Raw genomic sequence first — 20,718 nt, 5'->3', positions numbered from 1 at the left:
AACAACATTTTAAGACTTGTCTAAGTGGTCCTAGTCACGGATGAAGTAAATATTGTCGAGCATACTTCGAGACAATAAACAACAGACATAATTTTGTTATGTATACAGGGAAAACTTCGTAGCACTTTGCGATATGAACATGTTGTAGCCGCATTCAGTGTTAAATGATAAAGACTGTAAGTCACATGAATGAGTCGCATGAGACAAAATTGCACCGCGTTAATTGACCCTTACAAAGAGAACCATCATATTTGAGGCCGTTTCATGCTGCATCGTGCTGTATTAGATTACATCGCCTTACTTTTTCGGCAAGATTCATCAATTTGACCCACTCATCGCGAAGATTGTCCACTTCTTCTACCTCTCTGCGTGGAAGACACAAGTGGTACTCTCTGGTGAAGTGAAGAACGAGTTTGAAGAAATGTTGGTACAACTCGCTTTGACACTAAAACGTCACGCACAAACGCGTAAACTAATCTTACGGGGAGCTTATGCTAAGGTTTCTTTACTGAAAATAAGTACTTCTCAACTTTACCAACTTGGTTAAAAAATCAGAAAAACATTACAACGGCCATCAACCAGGGAGGCCTATCAAATTATGTAACTTGGATATATCAACAAAGTTGAAATGGTAAATTGGCCACCGTAACGATTACAAAAGCTGACGTTTCGAGCGTTAGCCCTTCGTCGGAGCGAATAGAGGAATTTTGGGTCGTGCGTGCTTTTAAAGTGCACCTACACCCAAAAAATTTTTTTCGCTTAACGAAGTAAGCTTATTTTTTTGAGTATTTCTGCGCAAATTTTTTTTTATTTGCTCAAATCTTCAATTTTCTATGCCCAGTCAAAATACGGAAAATCGGCCGCCATCTTGCCCCACGACCGAGTTTAAAGAGGAATGGCTCTAGTGGGTAATGTGACGTCAAATCGAGAACACGAAAGTCTGCATTTCACACATTTTCACTTGTTTGGGAAGGTTGTAGTCGATAATTGTCCGAAAATATGCCGACTAAGTGTGTTGTAGAAGGATGTAGCAACGTGCGAAATTTGCAAGAGGGTATCGCGCTTCATACATTCTTCATACAACACACCTAGTCGGCATATTTCGGACAATATCGACGACAATCTTCCCAAACAAGTGAAAATGTGTGAGATGCAGACTTTCGTGTTCTCGATTTGACGTCACATTACCCGCTAGAGCCATTCTTCTTTAAACTCGGTCGTGGGGCAAGATGGCGGCCGATTTTCCGTATTTTGACTGGGCATAGAAAATTAAAGATTTGAGCAAATTAAAAAATTTTTGCACAGAAATACTCCAAAAAATGAGCTTATTTCGTTAAGCGAAAAAAAAATTTGGGGTTTAGGTGCACTTTAAAGGCAGAGAATGGAGCTACGTTATTGGTGGGAACATGGCAACGAGAAAAACAAGAATAATTTAATGGAATGAAAAGCGTTTGTTGATCCCTGTGGGATTTAAACCGGCAGTCTACTATCAGCCTCTATCAAATTATGGGTTGACAAGGGTATGAACGTTGACGGATAGCTTCAGGTTTAAAAAGTTTTGATTAAAAATCCTTTTCTTTTCTTACTAACAAAGCTTTACCCTATTTCGAGTACCTTAACTTTCCATAAATGTTCTCCACAGGTAGGTATATGTCGTCAATACTGTTTTCCATGTCTCCTAGTTCTTGCAGAAGTTGAAAGGCACTGTTGAGTTCGTCTAAAGTGACAACAGGCTGTGACAGCCGCTCATAGATGCTGTTACGGTGCGTAACTATCTTGTCCAATTCAATCTGAAAGCAAAACGACAGTATGCAAAGTGCTGTAAAATACACACGATCCAAAGTTTAACTGACAGGCGTTCTTCATGCCGCTTTTCACGCGCTAAGATCATCAATGGAGAAAGCGTCGTGTATAAACACAAATTTGAACCTAACCCACCTTGGCTTCCTCGTGTAGCTGAGTAGAATATCTCATTTTCCACGCCACTGCAAATCCATGTAAGGAGTCCTTGATAGGCGAGGTGTTCAAACACACTGAACCAACCAACAGTCTGTCGGGAATCTCCAGCACATCATGCTCTATCGCTTGAAGTCTCTCTACCTCTAGCTTGAACATGGTCGTTCCGGGGTCATTGTCCACGAATACTTGGTACAGTGCATGCATGTCATCCTTCCACAGAAAGTCGTAACGACGGAAATTAAAAAGCTGCCTTTCCACTGTTTGTTGGAGGCCTGGAAATAAAATAAGTAAGAGCATAATGGCTTTTATTTATCAAAGACGTCATTAAAAGGAGAGGTAGCTTAATATGGAGGAGGTCTCATCAGAGAGGGGACTCTGCGGCTTAATACCAAGACAGGGAACCTACTAAATAGGAGGCTTAATAAACAGGGGGATCGTCAGATAAGAGATTTAGAGAGAGGGGGTTCTTAACTGAGGAGTCTTAACACGGAAAGGCTTATTAGATGGGGAGCTAAGTAGAGTGGGGGCGTATAGACACGGGGGCATGAAAGAGAAGGGGGTTATTAGATAAAGGGCCTAAATGAGAGGGAGCTAAATGAGAGGGGACTCATTAGAGCGTTTACAGTACAAAACAAAAGTGAGATGAACTACTTGTGACTGAAGTAGAGAGCTCCTCTAATGCTTTATTCACTTGATGATCTTGTGCAACTGATCGATGGAAAGACTCGTTGACATCTGCTGCCCACCACATGATTGTCCTAGAAACGTCAACCAAATGTACAGCAACACGCTGGACGCCATCTTGGATGGTCTGAAGTGACGGCTTTATGACGATGTCCGGAATATTGAATTGCACATTCACCTCAAACTGAAGCAGCTCTTCTTGGTTAGTTGTTTTCCATTCAGAGTACTGAGAGCTCCCTGACTCAGCATAATCACTGCTTTCAGATCCATCGTCTGATGAGTCATCCCATGAAGATCTGCTAAAAAAAACACATTAGTACATAGCGTTGGGGTGACACTTTGGTCTACAATGGTTAGTACACTAAACTGTAGATGAAAGGGTCTGGGTTTGACTCCTGGCCAAGGTTATCATGTTGTGTTCTCGAGCAAGACAATTGCCTCTCACCTCCACCCAGGTGTATTAGCAAGTATCAAAGAAACCCAAAAAATCACCCGAGCAAGGGAAACTATAATGGACTGGCACTCCATCGAATGGGAGTTGCAATACCCCGACGCGCTTGATTCGACGAACGTCGGGGCAAGCACCGGCAGCTGTGAGAGTCAATGCGATAAGCAGACCGCTCTTTTTTTTAAATTTTCTTAATTCCACAAGGTTTAGGGAAGGTAAATACTGCAATAGCAATTGAGCTGCAACCTATATCAAGTATCTATCCAGAGATCCAAACAATGAAAATTTCTGACAGAACTGCATCAAATTTGCTGATTTATTTTCGCTTTTCAATGCTGTTTTCTGGCCCTCCCCTCCTTAATCATTCGCTTTTGTGCTGATAACAGCCTCACGTATTCCTGACCAGGTTCTGCGAATTTAAGGTCAGTTTTCTGACGCACAAGCAGATTACAGTTCCTTTGCAATGATAACATTTGGTGAGTGAGTGTATAATTCCTTTGTGTAGTTTTTTTACAAACCCTGATATTTTCCTACTCTCCACTTCAATTCCACTCTTTTTTCTCCCAGGAGGTTTTACACAATCACCAATGATCAGCAGGGATGAGACAATACACTCCAGTACGGCTTGATAAACCAGACTGCAATAATGACCAAAGATATCGCCAATGACTGACTCGTCAGTTAAGCCACTGACGGCAGTTGCAGCTCGTGTCCCGGGCGCTGAGGACATGATGGTGCCAATCCTGGTGAAGCGAGGTGTCAATGCACCAGTTCTGTCCAAACCAACACTCATACTCGGGCTTGGGCTGATTTGAGGACTGGCAGGAGAAGAGATTCGCCGCTGATTTGCAGTGGCAACGACTTCCTGTTAAGTGAAAAGATACACGAACACAATAAACAAGATGCTGTTCAGAGTTTAAGAGCGATTTGAGGCTGAGTACCGAAATCAATTCACGACTATATTGGTTTTCGCTCCATAACTTTCTGCAATTAGACTCGCGCTTTAGACCAATCCTCGCAAAACTGTGCGAGTTCTGATCCGTCATTATTACGATTACCTTGGTTTTGGTCGACACTTACTAGAAAATTTGGCAATATCAACTAAGTTGAAATTGTAAACTGGTCACCGTAAAGAGTTAAAAAGCTGACGTTTCGAGCGTTAGCCCTTCGTCATTCGCTGACGAAGGGCTAACGCTCGAAACGTCAGCTTTTTAACTCTTTACGGTGGCCAATTTACAATTTTGACTTAGTTGATATTACTAAATTACTTTGTTATCCCCACCGACGCAGCACCACAGTTTCTTTAGAACGTACCCCCTTTACTTACTAGGAAAGCTCTTCTTTTCTTACTTTGAAGGAGAATGAAGTTAACCTCATGAAAGAAGCCTTGTACGGTACATAACCTTTTCATGACATTTTGTTGAAACATTTTGTTGAAACCTCCAGCTCTCTGCTCACCTCAATTGTTAACGTCCAATTTCATCGTAACCAAAACTTACAAGGAAGGCGGGGGGAGGGGGGGTTGGCGGAAAGGGGGAAATTTATCAATAATGACATAAAAGATTGCCACTACCATGTATCTACTACGGCATATTTAGAATCTGATAAGATTAACTCCGTTTGGAAGAACACAGTCTTTTTTTCTTTTTCGATGCATGACTGACAATTAAATTCAGACGTTGAAGATGATGAATACCTGGCCCCGGTTGTTCGAAGGATGGATAACGCAATACAATGGATAAATCTCTATCCGGTGGATAGCGCAGTACGTTTTGGTAACACTTATCCGCTGGATAGTGATTTATCCGTTGGATAATGTTAAACACTCTTTGAACAACCGGGCCCACGTCTTTAAGAAGCGATTCTGAGAGAAAATGTAGTTGTTGTTGTTGGCAATCCCTCGTAACGAGTAAGATGTCCACTTGGCAGTGATTAAATTAAATTAAATTAAATTAAATTAGTTTACATGAGTTCGCTGGTGACTATACAGTCCGATTCGGGAAGAGCGACTTCTCTGACATACTGGACATCTGAAATCAGTGGAGGTTGGAACTACGCTTGCATTTTGTTGTCTCTCTTTTCTCGCCAAGCGGAGACTCTCACAGTGCTCCCTCCTCCGTTGCTCACTATGCGCCACACCAATGTGGATAGCACTTCTCCACCTAGGCCGGTCATTGGCCACTTGTTCCCAGTTCTCGGGGTTGATACCGCACTGCTTCAGGTTGTGTTTAAGGCTATCCTTAAAGCGTTTTCGTTGCCCCCCCCCCCCCCCCCCTGGTTACGTCTTCCATTGGACAGTTCATCATACAGAATCTTCTTTGGGAGCCTGGATGAAGGCATACGGACAAGGTGACCAGCCCAGCGAAGTTGGTTCTTGATAATATAGGACTCAATACTTGTGACATTAGCCTCTTCCAAAACACTGCTGTTTGTTCGTCTGTCTTGCCACTTGATGTTGAGGATACGGCGAAGGCAACGCTGATGATACCTCTCAAGACCTTTGAGATGACGGCTATAGGTTGTCCAAGCTTCTGAGCCATACAGAAGGGTTGGCAATATCACGGCTTTGTAAACCTTTATTTTGGTGTTGGTGTAGAGGTTTCTATTATCAAACACCCTGTCTCTGAGGCTACCGAAGGCAGCACTAGCTGATTTTAGACGAACTTGGGTTTCAACATCCAAATCTGCCTTGCATGACAAGCAACTACCAAGATACGAGAAATGATCAACAGAGCTAAGGCGTGTGTCTCCAACTGTGATCTCGGGTTGTTTTCGCTCAAGTGTGTGATCAGGTGATGGTTGGAAAAGAACTTGTGTCTTCCGAGCATTAAGTGTGAGGCCAAGCGCATCATAGGCATAACTGAAGGCATCCACAGCCACTTGAAGGTCTTCTTCGGTGTGGGTCACTAGGGCGTTGTCGTCAGCATATTGGAGCTCGAGTATAGCCATGTGAGTGGTTAATGTCTTAGCCTTCAGTCGCCGTAAGTTGAACAGCTTGCCATCCATCCTAAACTGCATATCTATACCACGAGGTAATTTCTCCGACACCAGGTGTAGCACGGCGGAGATGAAAATCAAGAAGAGTGTTGGGGCTATGACACAGCCCTGCTTGACACCAGTCTTCACTACAAAACTTTCGGTAGACTCGCCATCAATAAGTACTGATGCAGACATGTTGTCATGCAGCAGACGGATCATTCTGATGTATTTCTCTGGGCATCCAATTTTAGAGAGCACTTTCCACAGTGTTGGCCGATGTACGGAGTCAAACGCCTTAGTCAGATCGATGAAAGCCATATAAAGGTCTTTATGCTGTTCCCTGCACTTTTCCTGAATCTGTCGTGCCGAGAAAATCATGTCCACAGTCCCACGTGCTGGTCTGAAACCACATTGAGACTCTGGAAGGACCTCCTCGGCAATGGGGAAGAGGCGGCATGCAAGGATGCGAGCAAAGATCTTCCCAGCAATGGAAAGCAGGGATATACCTCGGTAGTTTTCACAGTTTGCCTTGTCGCCTTTCTTGAAAATGGTGACAATCAGAGCATCTTGAAGATCGCTGGGAATTACTTCCTCGTCCCAGATTCGCGTGAAGAGTACATGCAGTTTCTCAATGAGAGCTGGACCAGCAGCCTTGTATGCTTCTGCAGGGATACCATCAGGGCCAGCAGCTTTGCCTTTCTTCATAGCACCTACAGCTGTGGCAATATCCTCTAGAGTCGGTGTCTCGTCAAGATGGCTTTTTACGGAAAGTTGAGGCAAATTCGCAATTGCGTCAATGTTCACCGAGGGAGTCTGATTCAGTAACTCACAGAAATGTTCTTTCCATCTGTCACGAATGCCAGCCAAGTCCTTGTGAAGGGTTCCATCCTTGCCTACAACTGGCCTAACACCCTGGGATGTTGGCCCATAGATCTTTTTGGTGGCCGCAAAGAAGGCTTTGCTGTTATTGCTGTCGGATAGAGCTTGAATCTCCTGTGCTTTTTGAATCCACCAATTATTTTCCATCTCACGGACCCGGCGTTGGACTTTGGATCTCATTTCGTGGTATTGCTGTTTCTTTATAGCATTACTGATTTCATTCTGCCAAACAGAGAATCTTTTACGTTTCTCAGCAATCATCTGCTCTATCTCTGCGTCATTGTCATCAAACCAGTCCTGATGGCACCACTTCTGGCTGCCCAGTGTTTCGTCACAAGTTGTTTTAATAGCAGTCTTTAAGCCTTCCCAGAGACAATCAACATCGATGTCATCAACGTGTAGCAGCGCTGCAGTCAATTTGGACTGGAACTCAGCTTGTTTCTCAGGGTGATCAAGTTTCCCTAGGTTATACTTGGGCCTCTGCCGTTTCGGCGTCATTCTCTACTCTATGCGAATGACAAAGGACATAGAGGATCGTACTAGCCTGTGATCGGTCCAGCACTCGTCAGATGATGTCATTGTCTTGGTGATCAGAACGTCTTTTCTGTCACAGCAACGTACAATGACATAGTCTTATTAAACATCTTAGCAAGCAATACCTCACGCCCATTGAATAGTACAGCTCTAATAATAACAATAATAATAATAATAATAATAATCGAAAGACCTCAAGAAGAGTGTCAGGGAGCTTGTTGGATCAGAAAGGAGTACAGCAGTGTTAGGTAGAATGCAGAAGTCTGTAGTCAGCAGTTCACTCAAGATTGCAAGATCTTTGAAAATCATGAGTTGAAGACTTCATCTTCGCCATGTGTTATTTTGTTGAGTTTTTAAGACATTAGGGACTAGCCACTAGGGTTTTTTTTTAGAAGTTTCTTTTTTTTTTATCATTTTGTATTAGTTTTTCTTTTTTTTGAGGTACATATGTAAATTCTAAACATGTTAGCTGGCCACGTCCTAGACGCCCAGCTTTCGTGTATATAGGTTCTGGCATCCAGACGTTTTAACTGCCATAATAATTATCATTTTAAATGCGCAAATTAACATATGGATATGATGAAATGCGCATCGCAACACTTTTCGGGGGACTTTGGCCGGACTGCATCAGCAGTTTACAATCAATGGAAGGAAACTTGTGATGATGCCCCCCTCCCTCCCAATTTCCAGTAAGCAGGCCAGACCACATCAAAGTAATCTCGTGAGTGGGTTCTTTAACGTCCCCTGCCTAACCAAATTAACTAATAAATGGATGCAGGAGACGGTACCTACGCTTTATTCGTCCTTATCCGAGATGACTAGAATGTCTATTCATTTCTTGATATTATAGAAAGGTAGCACATTCTCCTCAGTTATTTTAAGACCTGAGCATTAGTCCGGAATGATTACAAAAGATCATTCCGTCTGTAGCAGTAGCTGAGTTAGGATTTTTATGGTAGTATATGAATCGACAATTATTCAACGATGTAACTGACACTGTAACCATTTAAAACCTAAGCGTGACCAGTAAGTTACTTCTCCTAAGAGTAATACAACTGAACTATTCAATAAGATCATGAAAATAAAGGAGCTGATCGCCATCCTTAGAAGCTTTGATTGTTAAACAAATTCTCCTTGTCATTAGCAACTGATTGTATAGAGAACAGTATGGAGAAAGTGAAGACTAATGCTGGGGTGTAGAAGGGTTGTAAGCCTCCCGGTTAGCTCAATTGGTAGAGCGCCGGACTGTTGTGCGGGAGGTCGTGAGCTCAAATCCGGCCGGACCAACACTCAGGGTCTTTAAATAACTGAGAAGAAAGTGCTGCCTTTGTAATAATATCTGCAAATGGTTAGACTTTCTAGTCTTCTCGGATAGGGATGATAAATGGAGGTCCCGTCTCATAAGCCCTTGTATGTGATAAAAAAAAATTTGCGGGACGTTAAAGAACCTACACACTGTCCGAAAAGAGTAGGGCACGTAGTGCCCGGTGTTGTGGTCTATCTTTGTGTAGTGTCTATCAAATTGATGGGGGGTACTGCGCCTTTGAATATTGTATAGAAAGGGTGTAATATAAATAAGGAATTCATTCATTCATTCATTCATTCATTCATTCATTCCTGTCAAAAGTTGCTATAAAAGAATAATACTAAAGTAAGATTACAAACAACAGGCTTTTCCTTTTACCTGTAATGCATTCTCTACTTCCTTCACCATTTCATGTAATCTCTTCCCTTGCTGAGTCACTGCCCTGTTCTCTTCCTCAACAAACCTTTCCACATTCCAAACATGAGCAGTAGCCAACTTTTTATCAAAGAGAATCACCCTTCGAATTTCCTCAATCTTTTTCTCTATGCCTTCAGATACTACTTCTTTAACGCTATCCACAACTTCTTTGAGCCTGGAGTTGGCGGAATGCACCTGATGTAGGTAGGCGTCGATATTCATGCTGCTCCAGTTAAGGGTGGCCACGCCTGGCTGAAGGTAGTGTAAAACAGACTCCACATGTGGTGCAAGCAGCTTGTACAGGGCATGGGGTACATCCTGGCACACCCTGTAGTAATCCTGTAGAACCAGCTCTAGTGATTGCTTGTATGACTTGAGTCGATGCTCCTGTGTAAAGAGGTGAGTCTAAACGTGTTATTTCAGGATATCCTGCATCACTTTTTTAAATTGTATGACAAGATCGATTAATTCAACGCAGTTGAATCCTGTGACGAAAGTGATTTTCTTAGTGCGGAATGTTTAAGGGAGATGAGACCAGGAAATCGTCACTTTGCTGGATAACAGAGGCGCTCATTTGATGGAGTGTCTCAACTGAGAACGAGCGCTATTCCAAGGATTTATGGTAGAGCAGAACAAAAATGAAGAAACCACTAAAGCTGTACCTATATCATACGGCCAAATCCAGGACGGCACATACATCCCTGTACGAAAACCTGCACCTACCTGTTTAAGGACATCAAGAGCATTGTCAGGAAGTTGAATCCCCATCCTCATCATTGATTTGCTCTCCTGAATAAGTTCAAGGAGCCTACATGTATGGTAATTGTAGAGAAAAAGAACAAAGGCGAACATAAACAACGTTCAATAAGCGGTTCAAAGTCCACAATGTAAATTCCTATTCAGCCAAAATTTTGAAGCCATTCTTTGGGCCGGTTATCTACACGAGGTGTTACCCAGGCCGCGGTTTAACGCGATCAGTGGGCCTCGGGCTCTCTTTAGAGGAGAATTATTTTCATTCAACAAACGTCCTTCCACTGCTAGCTTTCGGCTAGCTCCACACAGTTCACAACAATAAATGTTTAAATAAAAGCTTCAGCTAAATTCAAGATAGTTTAGAACGTGGTTTTGTTATACTGCGGCTAAACTTTGTTTAAAAATAATCGGCCCACAGACTTTCACGGTACTCTTTCGGTTAACTTTTTTTTTGTGCGTTTTTCAGACGAGTTGAGGAAAGTGCGAGGCAACTATGAAGGGTGTGACCGTAAAAGGAGAAGTTGCCCCCTCGTGTTACGCAGGTGCTCGCCTCTGCTTACTTGAAAATAAAACAAAGAGAGCGCCTGTTCTGTGATTTAGTACGTCAAAATAAGTGAGGGAAAGTGGCATAAGGAAAGATATACTGTAATTGTTGTTTTGTGCCAACACAGAACCACTGAAAAACTTGAATGTTCCTTCAAAATTCTGGCTTTTTTGTCCATGTCCCACCTTCCATCAGCATTAACTAGTAGCTGCTTTGTTTCAGGGTGATAGGCAAGAAGGGAAACTTTCAATCCATTGCATGCGCTGTCGATACGGGACTTCCACAGGCTCAGCCATAAGTTCTCAAACTTCACTAAAGCTGTTGCAATGCGATTGTAAAACTTGACAATACGACCAAAGTCCTGTTAACACGAGAAAGAACGTCTTTTAATTTTTTTATTTGTCTACTCACAATGAAAGTAAGGAGGGAACAGTCATAATTTTTTTTTTTTTTTTTGACTTCTTCATTTTATTTCATGTTGGAAAGATAACTATTGAGAAAATGTATGATAATAATAAAAACATAGATCCAGAATTTTTCCAGGTTTTCCCTGCAAGTTTTACAGAACCTGCTCGTAGCCTTATATGTACTTCCGGGTGCAATGAGCACAGATGACTATTCAGTCTGTAGGGCGGAAAGAGGCTCTGTGAAAGTTAAGCACTGCACTGCACTGCACAGCACATGTTCGTGTACGTGTTGCCTAACACCCCAACGTGAATGTTCCTAACCGCACAGCTCACCACTACAGCAGATCATCAAGCACTAAAGTTTTCAGCTTTTTTTTTTTTTTTTTGGATTGCTTTTTATTTTCAATCTAGTATCTCACCCGGTAAGATGTCACAAACTTGTTCTCTTTAAAGATCTTCATAGGATCTTCAATCTTCTTCAGCAGGCCTCTTGACCAGGTTATTGCCCCAGCAACAAGGGGAGAATTGCGGACAAGAGGGGGACTCTCCTGTTTTCAGTATTCAAATGCACAATATTAATGTACGTCATCTTTCAATTATTTTGTCTTGGTCTCTAATTTTTCAAGGCAGTTTTATTTTTGTTTGTATCTTACCACTATATGAAACAAAGAAAAATGATAATCAAACTGGTTTGAAAATCAAGAAAAAAAAATGAAGCCACGTCAAGTCATAGTTGGAGATTACACAAAATAAAACTACCATGCTCATCATCTTTGCTAAAAATTTAAATTACCCACCCTGAACCCAAGCTCGTTCCCAGGGCCTTTTCCCTTAGTTGGGGGTGGGGTAGGGGTGGGGCACCCCACCCCCAACTGTGGGAAAAGGCCCTGGGAACGAGGTACACCCTGAACCAACAGGAACAGATATAAATCTCTAATGTAAGAATAACATCAAAAACAAAATTAGACAATAATAATAACAATAATAATAATAATAATAATAATAATAATAATAACACCTTTATTTAGACACGACAATGTTTAAAGCTGAACAGCTTGTGGGGTCGTGTGTAAATCTAAATAAACTCTAAATTAAATAAATTCAAATGATGATGGTTTTTGAGGAGAGGGGAAAACCAGAGTACCCGGAGAAAAACCTCTCGGAGTAGAGTAGAGAACCAACAAACTCAATCCAGTTATGACACCGAATATGAAGGAGTTAAAACCCGGGACACATTGGTGGAAGGCGAGCGGTCTCACCACTACACCAACCCTGCTCCCCTACGATGAAGCTTACATTTACATACACCTGTGTGTAAGGTTTTGATTCTTGGTCAAAAAATGCTGATTGAGTTTTTTATTTTGTACAATGTTTGCCTCCAACTAAAATGTGCATGAACATTTAAAGTATTGTAACAATAATTATTCAGTCTGCAAAATGTGTAAAACATACAATGGCTGAAATTTATTTCTTTGGACTCTAATTCTTATAAGATACAAGTCTTACTTCACCTTTTGGCTCTCATAGATTTTCTGTACATTTTCCAATTCTGTTTCAAACCACCCAAACACTTCAAGGAACTTTTCTGACAACACAGCTCTGAGACCAGGTCGGTTCATCACACAATTAAAACTAAACACAGAGAAAAAAGCTCACAGTTACACTTGTAGAGCCACTTGGGGGAGCCAGCTTATTTTCAACTTGACTCCAAATGTGTTGAGTTTAAAACCAACAAGTACTTCATTACAGGTATTAGGTCTTATCATATTCTACTTCTCACAAAGACTGCAGAAATGCCCTTTTTTTCTACTGTACATGCATAGTACTTAAAGTTACTGTTTAGTTAGTAACAGTTTCCTCTTCAAGCCACTAACAAATTTGTTTGGGGGGGGGGAGGAAATAACTGTTTACTGATTTTAAATCTATACTATTATTCAAAAGAAAACAGAACTGACACCAATGGCAAAAATGGACAAAAATGATACCTTGTCAGAATTTCAAGAGCCCTCTTGATGTTCAACTTCAATGCAAAAACACCCTGAAACATAGACAATCAAGTGCCATCAACTGATCAATGCTTCTGGATATAAAAATGTTAAATAATGTAAATATATTGCAACATAATTACCACTGGGTATGTGATGAAAACACAAAACCATTAACTTATGTTGTTTTCTGATTGCTTGTTACCCTGTTGGAATAATCCAATGAATCTTCAATAAAAGATGGGAAAACCTTCTCTAAACCTGCCCCTACCCTACTACTAGCATGTACAGTTCATGTAAGTCTACAACCAAATACAGAAATTAAACACAAGTTGGGAAATATGTGTGTTTCAAAGACCTTGAGTTTAACTCCTTTCCAGTGAAATACTACCAGTTCTGCTCCTTCCAAGTTCAGATTTCAAACCACCTTTTGGATAGTTATATTAATTTTGTTTCACCTTGTAATAAATATTAACATCAGATTAAGCTTCTTTAATTTTGGTATTAATGAAACAGTACATGTTTTTAACATACAATGTACCTTAAGGTAATTACAAATGTAGCTCTCCACTTGCTGTACACCAGCAACAAAAGATGTGTACTGTTCTTCATATCTTTCTTTCCCTTTGCCTTCAACATCAAGAAAGGTCTCTGTTGTGACAACATCCTCCATTGGGGATCTTATAGAATGGATTGTATCCAGCAGAATTTGGGAAATGCTCTGTAACTCTGCACTTGAATTGTAATCTTCTTTCACTTCTTCCTCCTCTTCATCTAAGCTCTCTAATACGTTCTTCCGTGCATCTGGTTTGTTGGTACCATGGGAACCTTAAACAAAAACATCAAGACCTAATTTATAATTAGACTTAAGTACAGTTCAGCAATAAGCAAACCAACACATTATTTTGTGGATACATGTATTCTGGTTTTATCAACTGAGTGGATAACATTAATTAATGGCCACCATAAAGAGTTTCTTAACTTAAAAGCTGACATTTCAAGTGTTAGCCCTTTGGTGGTGGCCAATTTATATTTCTCAACTATGTTGATAAAACCAAATTATCTTCAAGTTGTAATACCTCCCCACCAATGCTGCAATTCACAGTTTCTTTACGATCTCACCCCCTTTATTTGACACATTTATTTGCTACCTTGGGAACCTCAAATAATATGCAAAGAGGCTGCATAATATTTCTGAGTGGTGCCTATACATTCAGCAATATTGTATTCAATCTCATCCTTTGATGAAAAATTCATTTCCTTAATGTTTTAAGGGTGCAGTCATGTATGAACATGAGGTCAGAAGAGCCGTATTTCGGCCAAGTACATAAACCTATTTTGGGGTGTTGGTGCTAGGAATTTTGTCTCAGTTCAAATAAATGTAAAAAGAAAGAACAATATTGACAATCCATCCACTTTGACCAAATAAGTCAGGTCAGATAGGGACCCTCACCCCCTTGAGTAGCCCTACCTGAATCCATTTACCTTGCCTATCGTGAATGTGCTCTTTTGAAGCCAGTCTTAGCTTATAGGAAATGTATGTAGCAGTGGTATTACTGATCAGTTTTACTTTTCGTAGCATTATACCTGGATAGCTGTGGTCTGAGCCACTTCCTGAGGAAGCAGTTGCTGCAGCAGGCCTGAGTCCACCAGTGTCTGTCTTCAAGAACACCTCACCTGCAACTTGATCATCTTCCGAAGCTTGACCATTAGTTACAACAACCTTGGTGACACGAGGCAGGTTCTTCACATCATTGGCAAGTTTAGAGAACTGCGACAAAGTGTGAATAACATCAATCATGCTACGGATGTGGTTACAAAAATTATCCAAGTGCGCTATGATGGACTCTTCATCAGTAAAAGCAATGCCACTGCTTCCATGACTGGTAACGCTCTCATGGTCTCCCTTCATTTTTGTGCCTGTGTACCATAAACACAAACAAGTTTTTACATCGAGTACAACTGAAGACAACTTCCCTGTTTCCCTTGGTAAATGACCATTTTGTTTCTTGGCCAAATTTTGATTTGGGAATACTTCAAATGCTGGACCCAACTTTCCTGACTCATGTCCATATATAAATTATTTGAAGCCCATTTGCTGGAAAAAATTTGCCTGACTTTTTAGTAGTTGGGGTCAGCTATATATGTCCATAAATTACAAATTTTGAAGATAACGCTCATTATAAATTAATTTTCATTGCATCATTGTCCTTAAGATATTTCATTTACCGTAATTTCCGGCAGTTTACCCGCAGGTAATCTGTTGATTTTACCTTAAACATGTGCCACTGTGGGTAATAAGTAGGTGTGGGTTATGTGACAATCTTGAAATCTTTGAGTAGTTGAATTGAAAAAAAGTCTCACCTAGTACTTGAATTTCTACCTCTCAAATGAATTTTATTGTATTAAGAGTGCCACAAAGCAGCACGAAAACATGATGCCAACTAGAGTTTATTTCACACACAATTAGTTGCGTGATGAACAAATTTTTATCGGCATGCGTGTAAACAAAACCTTGATGGTGACATTAATAATCCAAGGGTATCCGACGCATCAGTAACAAATTTCCAGTCAACACTAGCTTGAGCTGAAGAAAATTTTCCTGTTCTATGAGACTTGTTAAGCCCAGTAGAACCGGAGATATCGATTTTTTTGAGAAATCAACAATTCAATATGGTGATGAACTATTGCTTGCACAAAGTGCTGCCACGAATTTGCATTCTGTTCAGTGTGAAACATCGTGAATTCTAGAGCCTTTTTGTACAAGTTTTCTTTGCTTTTAAGGTGTGTGTTATCCACCAGTGCGGGTATACGGGTATACCTGTTGACTTTTTTTTTCGCCATATGCAACAATCAGCTGGTGCAGATAATCAGCTGTGCGAGTAAACAGCCGGAAATTACGGTATATGTTTTGCAATGTACACTGTGTACTGGTATAAAAAGTAAAAGTAAAGTCTGTTTACGAGCCTAGTGGCCCATTAGGCTGGTGCTTAACTCCGGTTTCTGTAGCATGAAGCGACTAGGAGTATTTCTACTCCCCCCTGGATGGGATGCTAGTCCATCACAGGGTTACCCCCACCATCAAATTGCCGGTACCCATTTATACACCTGGGTGAAGAGAGGCACTGTGAGAGTAAAGTGTCTTGCCTAAGAACACAACACAATGTCCCGGCCACTCAACACAATGTCCCGGACCACTCAATCCAGAGTCGAGCGCACTAACCATGAGGTATATTTATCTATTATTTCAAGAGCACAGGTTGGATATGAGATGGTAGATAGCCAACAAGGCCTATACACCCTATGCAGAACGAAAAGAGACTGGGAGAGTTTAACTTGAAAACGAGGCTAGTTGGGCCAAGTAAATAAAAATGGCCGCCTGATGTGAAGAGCACCAGTTTTTGAAAATGCCGCAAAACTGTTGCGTGCCAAACTGTACCAAAAAGAAGTACAGAACCGAAAGTGTAGAGAAAATTTCTTACTTTAAATTTCCGGACGACACTATCCTCAAAAAGTGTTGGCTCCATGCCATTCGTCGAGACGAAGGAAAAGAGTTTAGAGTCAGCGAAAACACGAAGATCTGTTCTCGTCATTTTAAGCCCGAGGACTTGGTTAAACCAAATGTGGAGTGTTTGTGCCTTTTTATGTAACATTCAGGACCCTCTCATTTCCGCTTAACACTGAGTTTGACAGAGCTCTGAGGTACACTACAGAATTTCAGTCAATTTAATAAATGTAAACTTGACGATATCTCTCAGGTTAACTATTTTCTAAACCAACTAAAACTAAGGATGTGATTCGCTTGCTTTCAGTCCCAAACACTTTAAGATGTAAGTTTTACATGTAGTTCCAAAGATCTTAAAATCAAACAATAAAGAGGTACTAAACTTACAAAAGCTTTATCCTCAAAGTTATCGTATTACGCAGACCATGTTGGTTTAAACATATCCAGTTAGGTATGAGACACAGTTCTCTTTACTCATGACAAGATTAGATTGTGGTAGTTAACCCTTCTAATGGTTACTGAACTCTACAGAGGCTGGTGCTATAAAATGTTCAAAATAGCTGTTCTTTAGGTCTTCATTCAATACTTCCCAGAATTGAGGATCAATTATGATCCTCTCTATACTTATGCCTTTGTTAGTATAGATAACAAAGTGACACCAACTTGCTCCTGTAATACCTAGTTGACTCTGTATCTGGAAGTAGTACTGATGCCCCCTTTTCAGCCTTGGCTTTCCATTTAAATTTTCTGCAAAGAAACTTTCATCTGCACATGCTTCTAAGGGACTAACATGAAATTTTGTGTAAGGACATTTAACCTCTACCAACCCAAAAGGCTTGCTACAGCCTCGGTCAATGACCTTGCCATCTGGTGATGCTGCTAAAAAGGGAGGGGCGATACTGACAACAAGACCACTTTTGAACACTGAAACTGGATTCCTTGTTGAAAACATATATTTTTTATACTCCTTTAAGGCTACAGGCTCGTAGGTTTTCCCATGTGCAGTTTGTTTGGCAGTAAATGGTTGGGGATGAAGCAAATTGTTTACTAGAGTGTCATGATTCCTTTGCCTTTTTACAATTGTGTGGAAATTAGATGCTGTATACCGAAATTTTCTTTCTGCCTGCCATTCTTCTGATGCTACTTGTTCAATTGTTTTCTTGTCGATGGTATTAAGCTTTACCTCATCAACAATCAAATGTCCCAGGAGTGCTTCCTGGCTGCTTCTTAAATCATCTGGCTTTTCATATGGCTCAGATTGTTGCAAAGGAAATGGAGGATATACAGAAATAGCATTTTGTTCATTATGACAGTCCACTCTTGGCATTGAGTCAGTATTACAGAAAACTTGAAAATTACACTCTGTGAACTGTAACTGGTAACTTGCATAGGAGCCACTTGGACATTTTCCAAATTTTGTTTCCTGTAAGTTGGTACAACCAGTAGGCATAATTTGAGACAGGGCAAACTTAGGGTTGATCTTTTGATGTTTGTGTTTTAACAAAGCCTCATCAGATGCCTGTGTACCCAAATTTTTCTTAGCTTCATACAACAAACACCTTACTCCACTATCAGGGTTATATTCTGCATCTAAATTCACCTTTTTTACCTCAAGTTCCATGACAGGTTGGGGCTTGATTTTATCCCCTCTTACAGGCCTGTGCCATAGTTGTAAACTTGAAGTGCAAGCCTTAGCTTGTGTCATGTATCAGAGTCATTTTCCAAGTCCTTGATATCTTGACAACAATACAAGCTGAACTTACAGAGTTTCATCATAACAGCCAGCAAATGATTGCAAAAACCAACAGTTCCTGCTACACATGTACATGAGGCATATTTAACAGCTCCAGTTACTAAACAAAGTGCAACTTGTAATTTATGGGGTGGCTCAATTTTTTTGAAATAATTTGGATATATCAAAAAAGTTGAAATGGTAAATTGGCCACCGTAATGATTACAAAAGCTGACGTTTCGAGCGTTAGCCCTTCGTCGGAGCTCCGACGAAGGGCTAACGCTCGAAACGTCAGCTTTTGTAATCATTACGGTGGCCAATTTACCATTTCAACTTTGTTGATATATCCAAATTATTTCATTACTCCCACCGACGCAGCCCCAAACAGTCTCTTTTGAAACTATCAGCCTTTATTCAATTTTTTTGAAACTATGGTAACACAAGCATTTAAAAAAGAAATAATGGTTGTCACTTGCGCAAGTTAAGTCCTTCAGATATTCATCAACAAGAAATGTTTTTGCTTTTTTCATGCTTATTGGAACCGCATGGTTCTGTTTATTTTTGTCCAAGTTTTTTCCAGATTTAGAAATATGTAAATCCATCTCTGCCCTTGTGAATAATGGCATGCGTTGCAAATTTGTAGACCATCCAGCTGATGGAAATTTAACAGTTCTTTCCTCAGACATCGCATCACTTTGACCGAGTTGTTCTTGTCTCTCCTTCCGACGTGTGTATAACAGATTTTTATTGGGATCCACAACATCTTTATCACGACCAGACGCAACATATTCAAGAACTCTTTAAAATGAAAAGTTGAAAAACTATTAATCATTTCATCAACATTTCATTTAGAAAAGTAATTCCTAAAATCCTTTGATCTTCTTGTACGATATTAAAATCTGTTTAATTCTAAGAAGTATCACGCATGACAGACAAATACTGTACTTGCCTTTTCGCCAATTGTGCCTTTGTTTTTAACCCCTTTGCTGGATCGCCACGACATTTTAACCAAAAACGAAGTTCATCTGATTTTAGAGCAGTCGGATTTCTTCCTTGAAACGATGCTCCTGGGATATCTTCCTCCGTAAGAATCTGAGAAAGGCGGCTACTTACAGAGTCATGAGCGGCCATATTTTAACACGAGCTAACAAGGCCCAACTAACCTCGTTTTCACGTTTATCGCTCCCAGTCTCTTCTCGTTATGCATAGGGTGTATGCTATAGTCTTTTCCTATTCAACTAGCACATGTGGAATAATTGTTTTATAAAATACACCCCAAAATATAAGATAAATCTTCCCAACTTTATTTTGGTTTAACTCATCTTCTTGTGCATGCATGGTATGATGGCTCATAACTCATGATGGCTAAGCCAATGAAAACTCTTGAATTACATTATCTAATGATCAAGTTTTTGATACTAAGTATAATAATATTATACAGAGCATTTTACATATTAATTAAGTTCCAAGTACAATAAAAAGTATTTGGCATATTTCAAACCTTGGTTAAAAAAATTCACATCAAAATTTTAAATTTGTGCTTACTGCAATGATACATGCTTAACCTACAGGTGAATAAGACAATCTATCATTTATTTAGAAATAGATATCAAGTTGAACCTACTTTGAGAAAATGAGAGTCTCATGGGGCTGCTAGCAGCAATTGATGACATCAAGTTTGAAGTACTGTTAGTGATCACAGAACGCTTTGCTCCTCCAGGTTGCAGGGCACTGGGTGTCATAGAAAGGGAGTGAGACCCACCAAGGCCTTCTCTTAAACTCCTGATCATATCACGGTATTGTTTATGCATGGAGAGACAAACGTTCAGCCGAGAAAGAAATCCTTCATCACTACTGAATATGATCTCTTTGTTTCCCCTTCTTTTACCCTTCAATTTTGTCAGCTGAGCTGAGTGGCTCGAGGAAGAGTCTATTTCTTCTTGAACCTTTGTCCAGAGTTTGTCCTCCTCTAGGACTGTGGTGCTGGATTCTATGTAATCTCTTGCAGCCAGCACTAGCTGATTGGTGATCTAACAATTCAATAATCCACAACAAACTATAAATCATCCATGCACAGTTATTAGCAGTTCATTGACACAAAAGTCACAAAATTTTATTCCTAACAAAATCAATGATAACAAAGTAGCAATATCCATAAAGACTGTATACAAACTACTTGTACTAGACAACTTTTGGATCTGCACAGGGCAGAAGTTACCTTTGAAAACAGCAGCCCTAGGTATCCATTTCTGGCATAGTATCGTGAGATTGCATCCATCTGTCGCACACTTGCCATTAGTCCAGGAAGAGTATGGCCACATATGTTGACCAGTGAGTTACCCACATTCAGTTGATCAAAGTACTTACGCAGTGACTCCAAGTACTTTACTTTATCTTTGGTCTCATTGAATGCATCAGTAATGCTGAATTAACAAAACCAATCAACATGAGCTGTTTAATGCTCCTGTAAAATTTCAAAAACATTCAAACCAAAGAGAGATGGTGTGAGGTGCAGCTGAAGGGAGTTTTAATTGAAAGAAAATGTCACAAAATATAAACAAAAAGTTAAATGTATTTTGTGAACAG

The 20,718-nt window shown here is 40.3% G+C and overlaps 1 protein-coding gene across 4 annotated transcripts in view; it reads right to left on the bottom strand.

Moving 5' to 3' along the window:
• LOC111324186 (dynein axonemal heavy chain 8) overlaps positions 1-20,718 on the bottom strand; it is a 75,080-nt gene that overhangs the window by 51,766 nt on the left and 2,596 nt on the right. For 2 of the 4 annotated variants that reach the window (XM_088731870.1, XM_088731872.1), the window contains exons 3-17: positions 20,351-20,555; positions 19,757-20,162; positions 14,483-14,815; positions 13,437-13,723; positions 12,896-12,948; positions 12,422-12,542; positions 11,330-11,458; positions 10,689-10,864; positions 9,930-10,014; positions 9,168-9,593; positions 3,610-3,956; positions 2,611-2,942; positions 1,939-2,231; positions 1,615-1,790; positions 302-392 (exon numbers count right to left, since the gene is read on the bottom strand). In XM_088731870.1, coding sequence (XP_088587996.1) covers positions 302-392; positions 1,615-1,790; positions 1,939-2,231; positions 2,611-2,942; positions 3,610-3,956; positions 9,168-9,593; positions 9,930-10,014; positions 10,689-10,864; positions 11,330-11,458; positions 12,422-12,542; positions 12,896-12,948; positions 13,437-13,723; positions 14,483-14,815; positions 19,757-20,162; positions 20,351-20,555 — 3,460 coding nt within the window. The remainder of the gene's footprint in view (positions 1-301; positions 393-1,614; positions 1,791-1,938; positions 2,232-2,610; positions 2,943-3,609; positions 3,957-9,167; positions 9,594-9,929; positions 10,015-10,688; positions 10,865-11,329; positions 11,459-12,421; positions 12,543-12,895; positions 12,949-13,436; positions 13,724-14,482; positions 14,816-19,756; positions 20,163-20,350; positions 20,556-20,718) is intronic. The other 2 variants (XM_088731871.1, XM_088731873.1) reach the window with 1 other exon arrangement.

The sequence above is a fragment of the Stylophora pistillata genome, chromosome 8 (assembly GCF_964205215.1).
Source record: "Stylophora pistillata chromosome 8, jaStyPist1.2, whole genome shotgun sequence".
NCBI lineage: Eukaryota > Metazoa > Cnidaria > Anthozoa > Scleractinia > Pocilloporidae > Stylophora > Stylophora pistillata.
Note: the sequence above shows the minus strand (reverse complement) of the source record. Positions and strands in the feature narration are given on the sequence as shown.